At 46.8% G+C, this 19,626-nt stretch overlaps 1 protein-coding gene across 3 annotated transcripts in view; it reads left to right on the top strand.

The window, feature by feature from the left end:
- Positions 1 to 19,626, top strand: part of CHD7 (chromodomain helicase DNA binding protein 7) — a 190,619-nt gene that overhangs the window by 57,440 nt on the left and 113,553 nt on the right. For all 3 annotated transcript variants that reach the window (XM_025001824.2, XM_059874422.1, XM_059874421.1), the window contains exon 2: positions 5,044 to 6,887. In XM_025001824.2, the coding sequence (XP_024857592.1) occupies positions 5,220 to 6,887 (1,668 nt within the window). In that variant the 5' untranslated portion in view covers positions 5,044 to 5,219. The remainder of the gene's footprint in view (positions 1 to 5,043; positions 6,888 to 19,626) is intronic.

Below are 19,626 nucleotides of genomic sequence, written 5' to 3' on the forward strand. Positions count from 1 at the left end.
GCCCATAGTGGGGTGCAGGGATCACCATCCACAGACCTGGTGATGGAGCTGGAAGGATTCTCTGTGAGGAGCAGCCCAGCCATTGGGAGCCTTTTCTCTTCTGTGCATCCCTGCTGTTGGCCGGGGGTCCTTCCCTCCTCTGGTGTGATCTGTGGCCTTGGTGGTCTGAGGTATCTCCCTGGCTGTGCTGAGGGTGGGGAAAAAAGGCCGCTCCACACTCCCTTGGAAATGCTGGCACATGCTTCCCTGAGTCCTGAGAACAGCAATCAAGTTATGTCGCAAACCTCAGGCTCCTGAGAGGTGGGGGAGAGAAATGCAGAGAGAAGGAAGCGCATCAAGCCACATTACACTAAGGTGGTCGCTGGCCTCTACAGGGCAGCTGCCTCTGACTTCACACTTGCCCCATGGGTTGGATTTTTATGAAAAAGTGGGTGGCACCCGGATGGCATTTGACTGCCACAGCCGGATACAGAGTGGTTGAGCTGCAGTGAGTATTTTGTCCGGGGAAATGAAAGGTGTTCTGTGTTCACCTCTCTCCTGTCTGGCTTTCCAGGTCACTGAGACACCAAATTAACACCTGACGACACAGACGCCATCCTCCTTGAACCAGAGCATGGCAGTAAATTGTTGTTTATGTAAGCTTTGGAAAGTCAGAGATTCCCTTCAAAATATTAATGTGTATTTTCAGACAGCTTGTTTCTTTGATTCTGGTGTGTCTTACTCCCTGCTTTTGCCCACCCCTCTTTTCTGGGTGCTGTTTACTTGCTTTTTGGAGTTGCTAGTTTGCATCCTACTTACTCCCCAAAATATTAACCAATAGCCTCAATACAGTGCTAGTATGGGCTTGCTTCCTAAACATAACAGAGAGTATAAGTGAAAATTTTCTTGAGAGGAAACTCTCTTCTGTTTAGTGGTTTCAGCAGTTATTTTAGTGACCAATGTCTGAATAAATAGGACCCTGTCTAAGACCTTTAATCTTTTGCCCTCACTGGCGAGTTGACATTTCATCTGTGCATTTCTCTTTGGTCTTTGGGAACTGTTTGTCATTAAAATATTTTGTATCAGAGGTTTACTCTTCTCAGTCCATAGAAGTGTTCTTCATCTGTAAAATGAAGAGGGGCTTGGATTAGGAGGTCTGCAAAGCACTGGCCAGCTCTAACTTTTCATTGCTGGCTGCACAGCGAGCCTCTGGTCCGGTGTCCGTGACGCCCTCAGCAGGGCTGTCTCCTTGTGCCTCTCTTTACCCCAAACACACCTCCAGATGCCTTCTGAACTCAGAAATACTTGCAAGTAGAGTGCTGAGCAGAAGGACGTGATTGTGTCATTATAGGTGTCTGTACTAAAATGTAAATACTATCAGTCAGTTAAAGCACTTGTCATCATGAATTACCAAGAAATATTTTGTAAAATGGTATCCTAAATTTTATACCATAACCCATGAATCTTAATTTTTATTTAAAAAGTTTTAAATAAACTTTTAAACTACAGATGAATGTAACCTCCAAGAGGACAAAAGGGAACTTTAAAAAAAAATTATTATTATTTGACAGCTTCAGGTCTTAGTTGCAGTGTGCAAGGTCTTTTAGTTGCAGTGGGCAAACTGTTAGTTGCGGCATGTGGTATCCAGTTCTCCTGACCAGGCATCGAACCCTAGCCCCCAGCACTGGGAGCACGGAACGGAGTCTTAGCCACTGGACCACCAAGGAAGTCCTGGAACTTTGTTTTTATTCACTGATACATCTCTGGCAATTGTGATGAGTTGCCTGGATCGCAGTAGGGACTCAATAAATCTGTTTCGAATACATAAACGCGATTTGAGATTTAACTTGATATTTACTTAAAGCCAAATCAAATGTAAATACAACTTGAAAATTTACTTCCGAAGTGATAATGATGAGAATTATTTGATAACACTGATAACTTGTATTTCTGTTTCTTATTTTTAATAATCTATACCTGTGCCATCTTATATGGTAGCTATTGCTCCCACGTGTACCTTTCTGACTTGAAATGTGGCTCTAGTAGGAATTAAGATATACTGTATGTGTGAAGTACATATTGGGTTTCAAGGACTCAGTACTGAAAATATAAACCCTCTCATTCATATCAGTTACATGTTGAAGTGATCATATTTTGCATATGTTGGGATAAATAAAAATTATTAAAATTAATTTCACTCTTTTGGGGGCTACTTTTTAAATGTGAGTACTATAAAATTCAAAATCACCTATGTGGCTTCGTTGGACAGTGCCGGTGTAGACACAGAAAACTTGACTGTGAATGGAGACAAGGGCCAGGCCCTCCGGAAAGGAAGCTTATATGAATATCTTTGATAGGGACAAAATTAAGTGTTGCAGCTGTGACTTGGGAAAAGTGGGCATTCAAATGGTCTTGATCAAATTAAAAAAAAAAAAAAGACCAAAATAAATTAATTAGATTAGCTCAGATCAGAAATATGAAGTCCAGCTACCAGATGGATTCCTCGCATAGTCGCCAGCAGAGTGAGTCTCGAGGTCAGGAAAGGGGCAGGCTGGGTGGTGGCTGCCCCAGCAAGCGCGAGTGGTTACCAGCGGCAGACTGGAGCCTAGTGTTTGGGCTCCCCTGCCTGGACTTCACCTTCCTGGGGCCGCAGCTCTGGTAGGTGGCACATTCACTGTGTCCCGTAACTGCCGTTTTCCCTACTGCTGGGAGGTGGCCCCTGGGTGGGAGGCGCAGGGAACTGGAGACCCAAGTGTTGGCTAGGATTACTCGCAGTGTGTGTTCTGTTTTGTCGCTTCCCTGGCCTGGAGGCAAGTTCTCTTTCCCTTTCTCCTTAGCCTTCTAAAGTGAATGCCAGCTCCCGGCTGCCTCTCCAGGCCAGCAGTGCTTGGAGTGTGGTGTCCCAGGTCATCCACTCCTCGGGACTGTTTTTCCCTAGAGGCTGGCTGAGAACCCCATATAGCCCTCCTGTGACACGTGGAGGGCCTGGGAGGATGAAGCCATTATCCTATAAAATAAGGCCATCCAGGACATGCAACTTAGATGCTACCTTCCTTAAGCTAATTTGAAAGGTTATTTTGGTAAGTGGTTAGTCTGCACGGCTGGTTTAAGCTATTATCAAGTCCATCCCTGTATTTATTTCCTTGAAAGCCAGAATGAGCCTTGAATAAATGAAGACTGACTGCGTAGGCTTTTTAGGAGTAAATTCAATTTATAAATATTTGTTTCATTTGGCACTGGAGATTTCGACTGCTCCTGAGTTTGAATTTTAAAGCAGCTGTGTAGTGAAGCAGCGTGTCTGTAAATAAAATGGCTTTCACGCTCACCTTATTTCCACCCGTCTGACCCCTGTTTTTGGAGAAAGTAGATCAGAAAATTCACGGCAGTTAGCGGCCAAGTGAAGAGACCTTTGGCTTCAGCTGACAGCTGTCACCTGAGCACAGCCGACCCGGAGACCCTCTCAGGTGTTCTGTCTATAGCTCTGACAGCAAGCAGGAATGCTGTTTACATTTTCTGTAGGCAAAGATCCCCCCCTTGTTGGGGGTGTGTTAGAATAGGACGGGTGGAATCTGAATTTCGATCTGTCTTGGGGTGAGTTCTCAATGGTGCTGGAGGTGCTGGCCAGCCCTCCAGCCGGCCCCTTTCCCATGCTTATGTGGACGGGTGTCAGTAGGATTTATGGCCGGGCCTGTTTATAACATCCTTTTTGAAATTCTTCAAGAAGATACTGTTTTTTCAAGTTGGGCAGTATCACACAATGCTTCGTGTGCTTATGAAAGAGGGGAAAAAATGAGTTAAATTCCAAAGATGTTTAAGATTTTGGACATTTTTCCTATGTGAATTAGTTCTTTATTAGGCCTGTTGATTTAATTAGCATTGAAAAAAAAAACTTTCCTGTTTTGATTGTGGAAACATTGTTTAAATTGGTTATTTTCATCTGATACAGAATCCTTAGGAAGTGTTTGTATAAAGCAGAGTGTTACTTGGTATCCATCACGTGCTGTAAACCTGGGATGCAGATGGGTGGGCCTGCTCCCTGTTCCCTCACCTGCTCTGGCCTGCCTGGTCCCAGAAGAGATCAGGGCGAGGGAGAGGGCTGCAGGGACATTTTGAACTTTATTCTGTTAAAAGTTTCAGTTTTGAACGGTTTGGGTAAAGGTTTTCTGTCTCTACCAAGGAGAACGGTCATTGTCTAGAAACTGTCCATCCAACTAGAGTTTGTCCAAGCAGTCACACAGTGGTCCATTCCTAGAGCCCAGGGCTGGTGGGTGAACGATGAACCTCTGATAGGTCTTCCTCTGGTGGGGGTGAGTGGAGGATGCTGGAGAATGAAAGTCTTCCTTCCGGGGTCTCTCTGGCCTCGTCTGTTCCTGCCATCAGATTTAAGGAAGTGATGAGTGGTCACACCACTTGCAAGTGGGCCTTCCAGTATTTTTGCCGCCGCTGTCTCCTTCGACACCCCTGTTGCCATTTCCTTGTTGGTTGTATGTGGGCCGTAAATATCCAATTTGTACGAAATGACTGATTTTGGTATTTGTATAATCCTCTAGTCAATTTAACTAAGTTGAGCTTTTCACAGCCCTCGGTGCAGCGGCTGCTCATCTGATTACACCGCTCAGGGGAATAAGGTTAAGGGCGGGCTGTTGGTAACCGGAGCATTTCCAGGGCTTTAGTGCAGCAGATGGGCTGCTTGGCGATAGTCATGCATCTGCTGGCCTGCTGTGGCAGCTGCTGCTGCTTCATGTTGTGTTCTTTTGTTCTGTTCCATCCAAGAATGGAACGCGAGGAAGTGTAGTGAATGGATTAATTTAAGGTTAAGGTTAGTGTTTTGCTTGCTTTCTAAGTAACCGATCATAACAATGCTTTTGGTAGAAGCTAATGAGTTTCTCTTAAAGTGAACTAGATTTATAAAATATGGCTCAGTGAGGGGGCTAGATTAGTATTGTTGGTGGAGACCAAATTCAAACGTGTAAAATGCTGGCAGGTTTTTGTTTTTGTTTTAATCATTTGTCCCTAATTCTTTGTTTTCTTCCTTCCTCCCCACTACCTCCCGATCCCTTCCAGGACCTCGATCCAGACTTTGCCTGACACTGCAGGGTCCAAGAGAATTAAAGAAATATGGAGTGACATGAAGAAGATTAGTCAGGATTATAGGCTCTGAGGACAAGCCCTCAGTGAAGTGAAGCACAGACGAGCTCCCGCGCTCTGGTCTGGAGGAGCCAGCCGTGTGCTGGGAGAAGATGGCGGATCCAGGAATGATGAGTCTTTTTGGCGAGGACGGGAATATTTTCAATGAGGGCCTCGAAGGCCTGGGCGAATGTGGTTACCCTGAAAACCCCGTGAACCCTATGGGTCAGCAGATGCCTATAGACCAAGGCTTCGCCTCCCTGCAGCCTTCCCTCCACCATCCCTCCACCAACCAGAATCAAAGCAAGCTGACCCACTTCGATCACTATAACCAGTACGAGCCGCAGAAGATGCACCTGATGGACCAGCCCAACAGAATGCTGAGCAATGCCCCCGGGAACGGACTGGCGTCTCCTCACTCGCAGTACCACACCCCTCCTGTCCCCCAGGTCCCTCATGGAGGTGGCGGGGGCGGCGGCGGCGGCGGCCAGATGGGCGTCTACCCGGGCCTGCAGAACGAGAGGCACGGGGGCCAGTCCTTTGTGGACGGCGGCTCCATGTGGGGCCCCCGGGCCGTGCAGGTGCCCGAGCAGATCCGAGCCCCCTACCAGCCGCCGCCGCCGCCGCCTCCTCCGCAGCCCCAGCCGGCCCCATCGGGACCCCCCGGGCAGGGCCACCCCCCACACCTGCAGCAGCTAGGCGGTTACCTGGCCCGGGGGGACTTCTCCATGCCGCAGCATGGCCAGCCACAGCCGAGGATGGGCCAGTTTCCCCCGGGCCAAGAGGGCCTGAGTCAGGGAAACCCTTTCATCGCTGGCCCCGGGCCGGGCCACCTGTCGCACGGCCCCCCACAGAGCCCCGGGGTGGCCCCGAGCCTGCGCCACGCGGTGCAGCCCTTCCACCACCACCCTCCCACCGCTCTCCACGGGGACTCGGTGGCCCACAGCCCCCGGTTCTCCCCCAACCCCGCTCCGCAAGGGGCCGTGAGGCCGCAGACCCTCACCTTTAGTTCTCGGAGCCAGACAGTCCCCTCACCCACTATAAACAACTCAGGGCAGTACTCCCGCTATCCTTACAGCAACCTAAATCAGGGATTAGTTAACAGTACAGGGATGAACCAGAACCTAGGCCTTACCAATAGCGCTCCCCTGAACCAGTCCGTCCCGAGGTACCCCAGCGCGGTGGGATTCCCGCCCGGCAGCGCCCCAGGACTCCTGCACCAGCAGCCCGTCCACCCCAGCGGCTCACTGAACCAAATGAACGCGCAAACTATGCACCCTTCGCAGCCTCAGGGATCGTACGCCTCCCCGCCTCCCATGTCACCCCTGAAAGCGATGAGCAGCAGCGCGGCGGGTACGCCTCCCCCGCAGGTGCGGCCTGGCAGCGCCCCCATGGACGTGGGCGGCTACCCGAGCATGCCGCACCCGCAGCCGGCTCACCAGCCGCCCGGCGGCGCCCTGGGGCTCGGACCGAGGAGCTTGGGCCCGCGGAGCCTGCCGCCGGCGCGCCCATTCCTGGGGATGTCCCCGGCCCCTCACCTGAGGCCCAACGGCTGCCCCGGTGTGACTCTCGCCGACCCGCAGGCCGTCCAGGACCGCCTGCTCCCCGGCCAGCAGCACCCCGGGCCGCAGCCGGCCTTCCAGCAGCTGCCCAGCTGCCCTCCGCTGCAGCCCCACCCGGGCCTGCACCACCAGTCTTCACCCCCGCACCCGCACCACCAGCCTTGGGCGCAGCTCCACCCCTCGCCCCAGAGCACCCCGCAGAAAGTGCCTGTGCCTCAGGTAAGGGGGGGCGGGGCCTGCAGCCTCGCGGTGATGCACTGCTCTCGCGAGGTTTCTCATTAACTTGGGGGAACGCTGCTTCACTCCAGGTCCTTTGTTTTCTTGAAATCTGCTCCGGAATCTTTTTTTTCCCTCTACTATTTGTTGTTCAGTCGTATCCGACTGAACGTACGTAGCCCAGACGTATCCGACTCTTTGTGACCCCATGGACTGTCGCACGTCAGGCTTCCCTATCCTTCACCATCTCCTGGAGTTTGCCCAAGTTCATGTTCATTGCATCAATGATGCCATCCAGACGTCTCATTCTCTGACACACTCTTCACTTTCTGCCCTCAATCTTTCCCAACATAAGGGACTTCTCCAATGAGTTGTCTGTCTGTGTCAGGTGACCAAAATATTGGAACATCAGCTTCAGCATCAGTCCTTCCAGTGAATATTCAGGGTTGATTTCCCTTAAGATTTGACCGGTTTGATCTTATGGTCCAAGGGACTTTCAGGAGTTTTCTCCAACACCAGTTTGAAGGCATTAATTCTTTGGCGTTCTGCCTTCTTTACTGGTCCAGCTATCACAACTGTATGTGACCACTGGGAAGACCATAGCCTTGACTATACGGACCTTTGTCAGCAGAGTAATGTGTCTGCTTTTCAACATATTGTCTAGGTTTGTTATCGCTTTCCTACCAAGAAGTAATCGTTTTCTGATTTCATGGCTGCAGTCACCATCCTTCTATTAGTTCCTTAACTTACTCTCTCACTTAGTGGCTTGTGCATTTATCCACTTTTTCAAAAAAATAAAAAATATTGAATCCCCCTGCCCGAGGACTTGTGCTGGAGCTAAGAGTGCATAGAAAAGCCAAACCCAGGTCCTGCTTGCAAGGAGCTCTGTTGTCATTGCCAGCGGGGAGGTGGATATTGGACCCAAGTGTTTTTCCCTTCTCTTTATTTTTCTATGCTGTTCTCTATACCCCTCTCTCCGATTTAAAAATACACTGAGCCTTGGTTTCCAGCAATGTTTCATGTATTTGTGGTAGTGCCTCCCACCTCTTAGGAAATCATTATTTTAAAATAATTTTTATCAATCATATCTTCAGTTCAGTTGCTCAGTCATGTCAGACTCTTTGTAACCCCATGGACTGCAGCAGGCCAGGCCTCCCTGTCCATCACCAACTCCCAGAGTTTACCCAGACTCATGTTCATTGAGTTGGTGATGATTTAATTAAAAATTAAAAATCATATTTTTAATAAACATTAAATTTTATTTTATTGTTATTTTCCTTACAACATGTGGTCTTCTGAACCAGTTGTTGAATGTTAGTGTGAACTTAACTTGCACCCTGAAGAAAATCATAGGAAACGACAATCCACAGAAAGTGTTCAGTCTCTTAACAGATTGGGATACCTAGCACTGAATGCAGAGGTCTTCCTTTTTATCAGCTGGGATTTCATCTTACAGAATTTATAAGCAGACAGATTTAGGTTTTAGCTCTAGTATTCCCAAAGACATCTTTCCATTATCAGTGTTGGTGTTTGTGCCCTGGGTCTAGGAAAAATAAATTAATGTCTGTACGTACAGAGTATTTGGAGTACTGTTCAGAAATATGTATTGATCTTCCACTGTGATTGCAGCCCTGAGCGTAGATGGCACAATGTGGTTTTAGAGCTGTAAGGCACAATGCTCGTTCCTAATGAACTTGTAATCAATTTGGGAAACCATGACTGATATGTGAAAGTATAAATCAGAGGGAAAGACCATGCCTGGTTATGCGACAGGTGTCCAGAGAGAGGCAGTGCCTGTTGGTGAGGGTGCTTGGAACCTGGTTAGGACTTAGCCAGGGGTGTGAACTGAGGACGCATTGCAAGTACATCAGAGGGGGCATGGGTTGTTGAGTTTGCTGCCGGCAGGGCCTGGGCATAGAGGTCTATATTATGCTGTAAAGAATTTGGACTTCACCAGTGATAATGGACTAGACAGTGCCTGGGCCTGGTGGGGGAACCTGGAAATGAGCTGTGAGTCTGGAGCCCAGGCCTTGTGAGGACAGTGTGACCAGGGATTGGGGAATGGGAATGGGAGAGAATGAAGCTACATGCACGTAAAAGGGTGGGGTCTGGAAACAGAGCCTTTTAGGGGGCATTGTGGGTGGAGAGGCATTTAGATCAGAGACTCAGACGCTTCTGCCTTGGTGGGACTAGGGAAGTGAAGATCAGGAAGTCTCTGGGGGACCTTAGGACACACTGGGGGTTTGGGGAAGCTGTGCTTACAGGCCCGATGCACTTGGGGATTCTCAGGACGGGTCCTGAGGTTGGGGGGCCACAAGGGTCTCAGCTACCTGGCCTGTGCTCCCCCAGAGAGAGCCACTTCCCATCCTGGAGCCTCACCTGCAGTGATGGCAACAGGCTCCGGAGACCGTGGACAGCATGGGGGGAGGGCAGGAGGGCTGTCCACCAGCTGCTGGGGCCTTGGCCCACCTGGGTGGCTCCTAGGGCAGAAAGGAGCTTGACTTAGTTTCCAGGGAGTAGTCCTTTCTTGTTCCCCCAAAGTTTCTTACAGAACATGGGATCTTCTGAGAGCAGTGGCCCTTAGATACCTCCTGGTCCCAGCATCTTCTCTCCTCCCTGGAGGACAAGCACAGTAATCCCATCCCTGGGTGGAAACTGCTGATCTCCTCCAGCTTTCCCTCATTTTAAGAGCTCAGATGTTTTAACAGAGGTTCAGAGGACATAGATGAGTATGTGGGCTCTGAGTCTCCTAGTGCCTGGGGTCTGTGCCCTGGTAGATAACCATGGCCACCAAATGCATTTCTCTTTATCTCCAGCTCCATCCTCTCGAGCACAGCATCGTAGACTAACCTGGAACTGTTTATGAGGTATATTAAACAAGTAGATTTGAGGTATTTTTATTATCTAAGTTTAGTTGCCTTTTTGAACATTTTTGCATGGTATTTGCTTCTTTCTTTCTCCTCAACTTTACAGAACCTCTTCAGCTTTTGAAGCACTCAGTTCTGAAAATCATACTGGCGTAAAGTCTCAAGATGACCGTGGACTTTGAAATCAGAAGAGTGTTTGAATTACAGCTCTCCTTATTTGCTTGGTGACCTGAGATAATTTCTTACCCTCTCTGAACCTCAGATTCATCATCAGTAAGAGAGGAAAAAGTGCCCATCTCAAAGGGCCTTGAGGTCAAGTAGGGTAATATACTCATACCGTGAGAGTGTGATCTCTAGCTTATGGGGCATGCTTGTTGTGCTTAGTTGCTCAGTTGTGTCCGACTCTTTGTGACTCCATGGACTAGCCCTCCAGGCTCGTCTGTCCATGGGATTCTCCAGGCAAGAACACTGGAGTGAGTGGCCATGCCCTCCTCCAGGGAATCTTCCCAGCCCAGGGATTGAACCCAGGTCAGCTGCATTGCAGGTGGCTTCTTTACCATCTGAGCGATATATCAGGGAAACCTGTACATGTCAATTTTCTTCTAGGTTCTACTTTCTGATCTGCTGCAGTGAGAACCTTACTTTGTAATTCGTGTCATTTCACGTGTACTAAATACAGTAAAAAGTCACTTTTGTTTTTAAGGAACAGGTTACATGTTATGAAATATGGCCTTAGTTATGAAACATTAAATTTGACTTGTGCAAATATCACCCCCCTTTTAGCCCGTGTTTCTGGGTGTGGTGAGTTTAATGGAGTGGATCGTTCAGTAACCTCAACACCTCTCTCTGCCCGGGACTGACTCACACGTTTCAAGCAAATCATCTGTCTGATTCTGTTTTGCTTTAGAACTACTAAAATTATTTTACACTTCGTATATGACACAATGGCCGTTCAAAACTGTGCTGTGTAGCAGGGAAATTACCAAATTAAGTTGAAATATTGATGTAATTTGCTGAATTAGCACATTCAGATAGGATTATTGACTTTTTTATCTTGAGTGTTTTGTTTTTTTTTTTACATTTTAATAGAAGTTATGCTTTTTGGATGTTTCATGGGTAGTGAACAGATATTTTAAAAATTCTATCACATGTTTAAGTATCTTTGAAGATAAGTCACTTTATAATGAAGAGTCAGCAAAGGAGAATATTAGAACAGACACCATAGTTCATCGGGCCATATGTTCATTGTGTGGATGCAGTCTTTAATGTTAGCTCCAGACTAGCTTGATGATTTGATGATACAACTTAGAGGGAAAGAGAAAACCTAGCTTCTCTTTCTTTTCAACAGCTGATTAGGACAGTAGTTTCCCTCTTCATCTCAGACCACGCTCCCTCCTTCCTTCCTTCCTATCAATCGTTAAATAGTTTATTTATATTTTAATTTTTTTCTTCCAGTTTTGTTGAGATATAGTTGACTTACAGCCCTGTATAAAGTGTACAAGGAGTATGGTATAATGATTTGATTTACATATGTTATGAAGTGATTGTCAGAATAAATTTTGTGAGCACCCATCATCTAAGTCCAAAATTAAAGAAACAGAAAAAAATTTTTTTTCTTGTGATGAGGCCTCTTAGGCTCTCCCCTCGTATCACCTTTTACGTATGATATACAGCAGTGTTCATTATGTTTATTATGTTGTACACTGTACCCCTGGTACTTATTTATCTTATAACTGGAAGCTTGTACCTTTCACCACCTTCCTCCAATTCCTTCTCCTCTAGCCCCTGCCTCTGGTAACCACAAATCTCATCTCTTTTTCTATGAATTTTTGTTTGTATTTCAAGTGTAATTGACCTATAGCACTGTAGTGTTAGTTTCTGTTACACGACACGGTGCTTTGAAATATCTGTGCATTTCAAACTGATCACCACAGTAAGTCCGGTTACAATATGTCACCACGCAAAGATGTTAGGTAATCGTGGGCTGTATCCGCCACACTGTACGTTTCACAGCTGTGGCTCATTTGTTTTGTAACTGGGAGTTTGTCCCTCTCAGTCACCCTCACCTATTTCTCTTCCCCTCCACCCCCTTCATTCCAGCAGACACCTGTGCGTTCTCTGTGTCTGTGACTCTGTTCCTGTTTTGTTGTGTTTGTTCATTGGTTTGGCTTTTTTAGATTTCACATGTAAGTGAAATCATATAGGATTTGTCTTTCTCTGCATCTCAGTCCCTTTTACGCTCCTTAAAATTGTTGGTGACTCTAGGATTCTTTCTATTTTTATTGTTTTTAACACCAAGAACATTTTATACTGGGATATAGCCAATTAACAATGTTGTGATAGTTTGAGGTGAGCAGCGAAGGGACTCAGCCGTATATAGTTGACTCTCAAGATTCTTTACGTGAGTTTTATGTGTTAATATTTGTTGTTTTGGAAATTCAAAGCGAGGACAGTTTGAAATATTTGTTACTTCTTTGTAAAACGAGTAAAAATAGTAAACCATTATGTGTTAATGTTCATCACATCTGTAACTGAGAAGCAGCTGTGTTCCAAGAGAACAAAACCTCAGTGGCATTGTTTTACCTTTTCTGAGATGTTGCGTTCTAACAGCTGTTTCCTCGTGCAGTCTGCAAGCAAGTCATGAGCCTCTGGCCAAGTCCATGTGCATTCGGAGAGAACGAGTGTGAGAGGCTTGGTGACATCTCAGTGTCACCTAAAAAAACACCCCGAGCTCCTGGAGCCCCGCTCTGAGAACCAGCCGTGTGGAGGCGGGAGTGTAGACCTTGGAGTCTACAGTTTCTTGGTAGGAGAACTACCAACAGATTCCTGACCCCACGACCCCAGGGGACTCCACCTCAGGGCCCCTTGCCTTCTCTCCAGAATGAGGGGTGACCCACCCTCTTGGTTAGAGGCACAGGGAGAGGAGTGGTAGCATCCATTAGAATCTAACCTGGTGTCAGACGCACGGTAGGGACTCAAAAGTGACCCTTTGTCATCAGGCAGGCATTAGAATTGCTTGCTGTGGAATTGGGGGATGACCCCAAGCGTTCATTCTAGGGTTGCGTGTGGTCAGAACTGTTGGATCCCTTCCCTCGGTTCCTTGGAGCAGTTCACAGACGCCCAGGCTCCCCATGCTGCTCCCTGGGGGAGAGGAGAAGGGCTTGTTGGGTGGAGGGGGGTGCGGGCTGCCTCTGGAAGGCACGCTGCGGTGGTGAGCTTGTGTGCTGGGGGGCAGCTTGGCACCCAGTCTTAGGAGGCGAGCTAGGGGCCTGGGAGGGTGTTCTGGGCAGGTGCTGTGTCTGCTGAGCTGTGAAGCATCAACTGAGTTGAGTGGAGGGTGGGAAAACGCAGGCAAGGTGAGAGTTGGAAGCCTAGGAGACATGAGGGCAGAGAGAGAGAGAGAGAGAGAGAGAGAGAGAGTGAGCCCAGGGCTCTGCATGTCCCTCAGTGTTGCTGGACGGTGGGACCAGGGCCAGGGGGCTCCCCTCTCTCCAGCATGACCCTCAGACCAGGCTCCGTGTCCACGGGTGCACTGGGAAGGTGCAGAGGGACCCAGCACCATCCTTGGGAGGAGGGAGAGAGCGGAGAATGGGGCCAGGTGGACGCCAGTGAGAACTACCCAGAGGGAAAGCTCCGGCTATCATTTTTCTCTTGAAGAGCTTATGGGTTGTCCTACAGGTCACAGGTGAACTTCCGAGTTTCTGAATGACTCATCCTGCTCAAATCTACAAAGGTGTAGATTGATTGACTATACTCTGAGGTGGGCGAGTCCTTGTGAGAGTTTTAGGATCCCTATGTGTTTGTGTGTGTATGCTCAGTCATGTCTGAGTCTGTGATCCCATCAGGCTCCTCTGTCCATGAGATTCTCCAGGCAAGAGTACTAGAGTGGGTTGCCATTTCCTCCTCCAGGGGAATCTTCCTGACCCACTGATTGAACCTGTATCTCTTGCATCTTCTGCATTGGCAGGCGGGTTCTTTACCACTGTGCCACCTAGGAAGCCCCACTGTGCCCTTAGAACAAGTATGTTTTGGATGCGTTTGTGCTTCTCTCATTAATTTGTCCTGAAATACAGTCATGGTAAAGGAGGACAGAAGCAGAATGCATCTTTAAAGGACCACTTAGATTGAGGTGATGGATAATAACTCCTGTGTCCTAATTTTCCCATGGGAGATTTAAAATGATCCAAAAGAATCAGTGTTGCAGCTTTTCCCATTCTGTCGTCTTTCCGTGATGTGTTATGAATAGCTTAAAAAAAAATAGCCTTTCTGGGAAACCCTTTTCCTGGTAAATGTCAAATAGAGAAATCCTCTCAGTTCACCCGGTAAATAACAGAATTGCAGACGCAAGCAGAGTAATTGGCAACTACTAAATACATTTCATAGAAAAAGTGGACCTGCATCTTTTACCTCATTTATGAAAATTGTGGTCAGGGGTAGAGAAAAGGACCTTTTTCATTGAGAGTGGATGTGTCTCTGTGAATACCACTCTGGACACTTACACTTTGACACCCCTGATGACATCTGGTGGAGATGGGGAAACAGATCAGCTCCGAAGAAAATGTGTATTTGACCTGAGTGGCGCCCGGGGGCTATGGTCAGTGTGTCCACACTGAGAGGCACGCAGGGTCAGGCCTGCTGGAGTAGCGGCCCTGCTGAGCCCACAGAGGAATTCAGAGGGAGCCCACCCGCTCCCCCAGGCACTGGTCTTCAGACACCTGGGGTTAGGGCAGCCATCCCCTCCCCAATTGTTCCTGGTAACCCCCTGTCTTTCATGAAGACTGAAGGTGTCTCTTCTGACCACTCCTATCCGTATATTTTACTGCTCAGTGAGCACCGCCTGCATTTCCCCTGAGCACAGCTGGTTTATTCCAGAGGCCAGCGATTCAGGGGGTTAAAATGGAAAATGCCAAGTGTAGACTTAGAGCAAAGAAAACATTCTACCCCATCTGTCCTTTTACCCCACACTCTGAAAGCATGAAATGAGCCGAATGCTAAATGGTAGGTAGCCTTGCCTCTGAGCGGCTTTTATTTTCTACAGGGGTATTGTTTTCTGCGACTCTCAAAACCATCATAGATAACGAGAAGTTCATTTTTAAATTGACTTTATGGATCAGCCTGCATATGATCCATCTGCTAACTGTCCCAAGCAGCCAGTGAATTTTCTTAACTTTTAAGAAGTCACTTTTAGATACTGCTTTTTTACGATGTACCGTGGTTGCCTTCATTCAGCTCCATCAAAGAAAATTTATTGAGTGCTTCTTAGGTGCCACGCCCTATTTAAGGACAAGGTTGGTGGTGTGGCGGGAGGCAGGGAGAAGGCCAAGGCCTTCACTGAGGTGGATAGGAGTTTTGTCATTGAGGTGCAATCTCCTGGCCATCATTTCTTTGTGTACTTACTATGTTCTAGACCAGTGCTGTCCAACTGAAATACAGTAGGAGCAGTGAATGCTAGCCACATGTGTTATTTTAAATTTTCTAGTCACTACATTAAAAAAAGAAATGATATATTAGTATTATGTATTTAATTAACCAGATATATCCAGGATATTATTCCAACGCATAATCAGAATAAATAATTACTAACAGGGTATTTTACAGACTATTTGAGATCTAGGATGTATTTACAGGCAGAGCCCATCTGCATTTGTATCTGCATAAAGCAAACCAGTAGTCCATGTGGATGGTAGCCGCCATATTGAACACTGCAGCACTATATTCTTTCCACAGCAGCTGCTTCCGGTTATCTTGGAAAACAAGAGTGTAAAAAACTAATGCACATATAAATAAACTTAAAATTGTTAGTCTAATAATGAGTCAGCCTCCAGTACAGGTGTCAGCACCCTCCTCGTAAAGTTGGGAAATTAGTAACTTTTTTAAAGGTATAAACAGTACGTGGTATTGTTGCAGGGGTGTGTGTGTGTGTGTGTGTGTATATGTGTTTGTGTGTAGTATTAGTATCAGTTCCTAAAAAGATAGATTATCAAAGTGAAATTTCCTTTATTTGGACTTCAGAGAAAGCTATCTTTCTACTTTATTTTAAAATAATGTAAAAATAACATTTTTTCTCAGAAAGATGAATTATAGCCATTTTTAAGATTTTAGTTTCAAGTGGTTTGGGGATACTTTTCATAGTTATTCTCTCCTCCCTTCCCCTTTAACTTTTCTTTGCCCCTCTGTGTCTAATGCTTGTTTCTTTATGAAATTGGTCCTTCGTTTTCACTATTACGCATGCACTGCCACTCTTCCACCCCTACTCTTTTTTTCCTTTCACCTTTTCTTCTCTGCTGCTCTTTCTTCTTCGTTTTATCATTTGTTCAGAAAGGCAGTCTCTGGCACTGCAGAGAGGTAGTTGGCCAGGGAAGGAGAGCTGGGAGAAGGCTCAGGGGGACAATTAGGAAAACAGCATTGCTGGTCCTGACTTGGAGAATTTACCTTAATCTTGACATCTCAATATCAGTCTCTGTCCTCTGCAGTTACAGCTGTCAGTCTGCAGATAATCTCTAGGTAACCACAGGGGAGCTGACCCTTATTCTGCCCTTGTTACTGGCTGCAGCTCTTTATCAGCGAAGGAAGTCAGTAGCAAACTTGTGCTTTTGCCTTGCGAAACCTTAGTAGGTGATGGTGCATCACCATGAGGGAGGTTTCATTTTTTTCTTCACTTACTGTTAAAAACACAAAACAAAAAAACAGAGGACCTTCTAGGGCCTGGGCCATGGCACTAGGTCCAGGTCCTGGCGGCAAACTTAAAGGAAGTTGGCAAAACGCTAAGCTGTCAGCAGCACTTTAAAAAGCTGAAAGTCAGCACAGAGGCGCCTATGGTTCTACTAGCTTGCGCTCTGGTTTGGGTTGAGTGATGAGAATGATGATCTTGTAAGACTGGGTACTGCTGCGAAGTCGCTTCAGTCGTGTCCGACTCTATGAGACCCCCTATCCTTAATTCTTCTTTCAGTGATCGAATTAAAATCAGCACCCTGGCAGTCACTTGAAGGAAACACGTCATGTCGATGCCCATTTGTGAAGAGCATGGTGTTCGTGATCTGCTTTTATAGTGTTTTTGGTCTCTTCTCTGTTGCCTACTGTGTTTAACTCTAGACAATTTTGTACCACTGATTGCAAGAGAATTCTTAGACTTGAATGCTAACCGGGTGGAAGCAAAATCAGTTGTTTTAAGTTGTAAGGAAGAGGTATTAATCTTGAGAGCTGTTTTGTTCTGTTTGTTTGCTTTGGCCATGGGTATCAAGTGCTGGAGAATATTGAAGGCGGTGCAAGTGGTGGTGGTGGAAAAACCTGGTTAAGAGTTCCTGTAATGCTGTTCACTTACGCTTGCCTCCCTGGCCATGGTCTGGCTGGACAGGTGGGCAGCGTTAGCATAAGAATCCCACCCCCAGGGAAAAGAAAAAAAGAATCCCATCCTCTCTCCCTGAGATAGGCTATGAAGCCCCTGCCTCATGCTTACTGTAGAGTGTTACAAGCATCGCAGGGTGGATCTCCCTGTGACTGACTCTGTGTGTGTGTGTTAAGTCGCTTCAGTCATGTCAGACTTTGCAACCCCGTGGACTGTGGCCTGCCAATCTCCTCTGTCCATGGGATTCTCCAGGCAAGAATACTGGAGTGAGTTGTCATGCTCTTCTCCAGGGGATCTTCCCTACTAGTGAATAGGCAGTGACTTTTCAGATCATCCTTTCCCCAGATGTTAAGGAAATGGTATTTCTGGATGTACTTTTTAATGAAGGGATGGTATGTAGACTTAAAGTTCTTATCGAAAATAGGAATACTTGAAGTTAAAGTTCATTTTTTAGGTCAGGCTCCTAGATGGACTTGTACAATGTGAACATTCTCTTTAAGAAAAAAATTATATAAAATTGTGAGATTATTCAGATGTGCACTTCCCTGGTGGTTCAGATGGTAAAGAATCTGCCTGCAGTGTGGGAGACCTGGGTTCGATCCCTGCATTAGGAAGATCCCCTGGAGGAGGGCATAGCAACTCATTCCAGTATTCTTGCCTGGAGAATCCCCATGGACAGAGGAACCTGGCAGGCTACAGTCCACAGGATCGCAAAGTCAGACATTACTGAGCACATGATGTATCTGTTTTCACTGTTAATGCAAAAAACACCTCAAGAGATTTCCCTGGCAGGCCAGTGGTTGAGATGTCACCTTCCAGTGCAGAGGGCGCAGGTTCAATCCCCGGTGGGGGCGCTAACATCCCACGTGCCTTTGGCAAAAAAAAAAAAAAAAACAACCCAAAACATAAAACAGAAGTAATACTGTAACACTTAAAAAGTGGTCCACATCAAAAAATCTTAAAAAAAGAACAAACAAACAAAAAAAACCCCTCAAAATGTCAGTGTGAAGTGGCCAAACTTGAGTTGCACTGTAGAAGTGGCTAGAAATGGACGGTGGGAACTTATGGAGAATTTACCTTCATCCTGGCATTTTGCCATTACTGTGCCCCTCTGCAGCTCCAGGCTGTAAGCCTCCGGATGACCTGGGAGTGGCCGTGGGCAGCAGGGGCTCTGGGACAGTTACCGCTGTAATCTGCTGCTGCTGCTGCTGCTGCTTTAAATCGACCCCTTGCTAAGCTCACTCTGTTTCTGGCTCTCCTCATGCTACAAGGACATTTTCATGAAGGAGAACCCATGAGATGCATGGAGGCATGCCAGGGATTAAAGGAGATAAGCAAGAGTTCTTTAGGGAAAAAGTGTGGTGATTTGGTGAAAACTTCGGTAGCATTTTTTATCAGCTATTCCTCCAAATGACTGAGATCCTTTTCACTTTAACCGCATTACCTCAGACTCTGACGGTGCTAACAGGGCGCCCTCATTCTCCGTGCTGGGGTCAGAGGCCACAGTGGTTGGTGTACTCAGCGTCTTAGACTCAGTCTCTGACTCCGCCTGGCATCTGTCTGCCTTGGAAATGATGGTAGGAGACCTAGCCTAGGGAAGGAAACATCCCAGGGTCTGATTTTGGAAAAGGTCTGTTCTTAGTAGAGCTGAGCATAAAGCTCACAGATTTAGTTTTTGCAAGCAATTTGAAAATCAGTACTTTCTTACAAATAGTGTGCTTCCCTGGTGGCTCAGACGGTAAAGAATCTGCCTGCAATTGGGGAGAGCCCTGTTTGATCCCTGGATTGGGGAGGTCCCCTAGAGAAGGAAACAGCAACCCACTCCAGTATTCTTGCCTGGGGAATCACATGGACAGAGGAGCCTGGTGGGCTGCAGTCCATGAGGTCGCAAAGAGTCAGATATGACTGAATGACTGATAACTTCTCATAAATAAGGTCTCTAAGCTAGGGTGTCATTGGTGAAGGAAAAAATAACCAAAAAACCCAGTAAGAAACTAGTCATTTATAGAGCAAAAATGAGCCAAATGTGACAAACCTCGTGTTTCCTTTGTTGCAGACTTGAGTGGTCATCCTTTCCATGCTGTGCCGCGTTAGCTGCTAGAATAATAATTCATATTAAACATAAATATAGTTCCAAGACTAAGTTAATGGGAAGAGGCGTCAGCTTACTTGTTTCATCCAGAGTTTACCTCCTCATTGTTTAGACGCTTCACACCTGCTCTTGGGTCTCATGGCCCCACCAGGCTCCCTGGTGGGGAGAGCGTGCTGGGGTGGGAGGAGGTGGTGGTGGGGGCTGCGGAGGGGGGAAGGTGACATACAGGGACGAGGAGCTCTGAAGACCATGGGCTTCAGGACACAGGAGTTGCATTTGAATCTTGCTTTTCCAGTGTTTTGCTTAGTAAAATTTTGACTTAGCCTAAAATTGGACACGTCCCTAAACATTAGTTTCCTGAGGATAATATTTGTACCAATTGCATAAGATTATTGTGAGGATTAAAGAAAATTATGGCTGTAGCTGGAATCAAGAATG

This window comes from Bos taurus, chromosome 14 (assembly GCF_002263795.3).
Source record: "Bos taurus isolate L1 Dominette 01449 registration number 42190680 breed Hereford chromosome 14, ARS-UCD2.0, whole genome shotgun sequence".
Lineage (NCBI taxonomy): Eukaryota > Metazoa > Chordata > Mammalia > Artiodactyla > Bovidae > Bos > Bos taurus.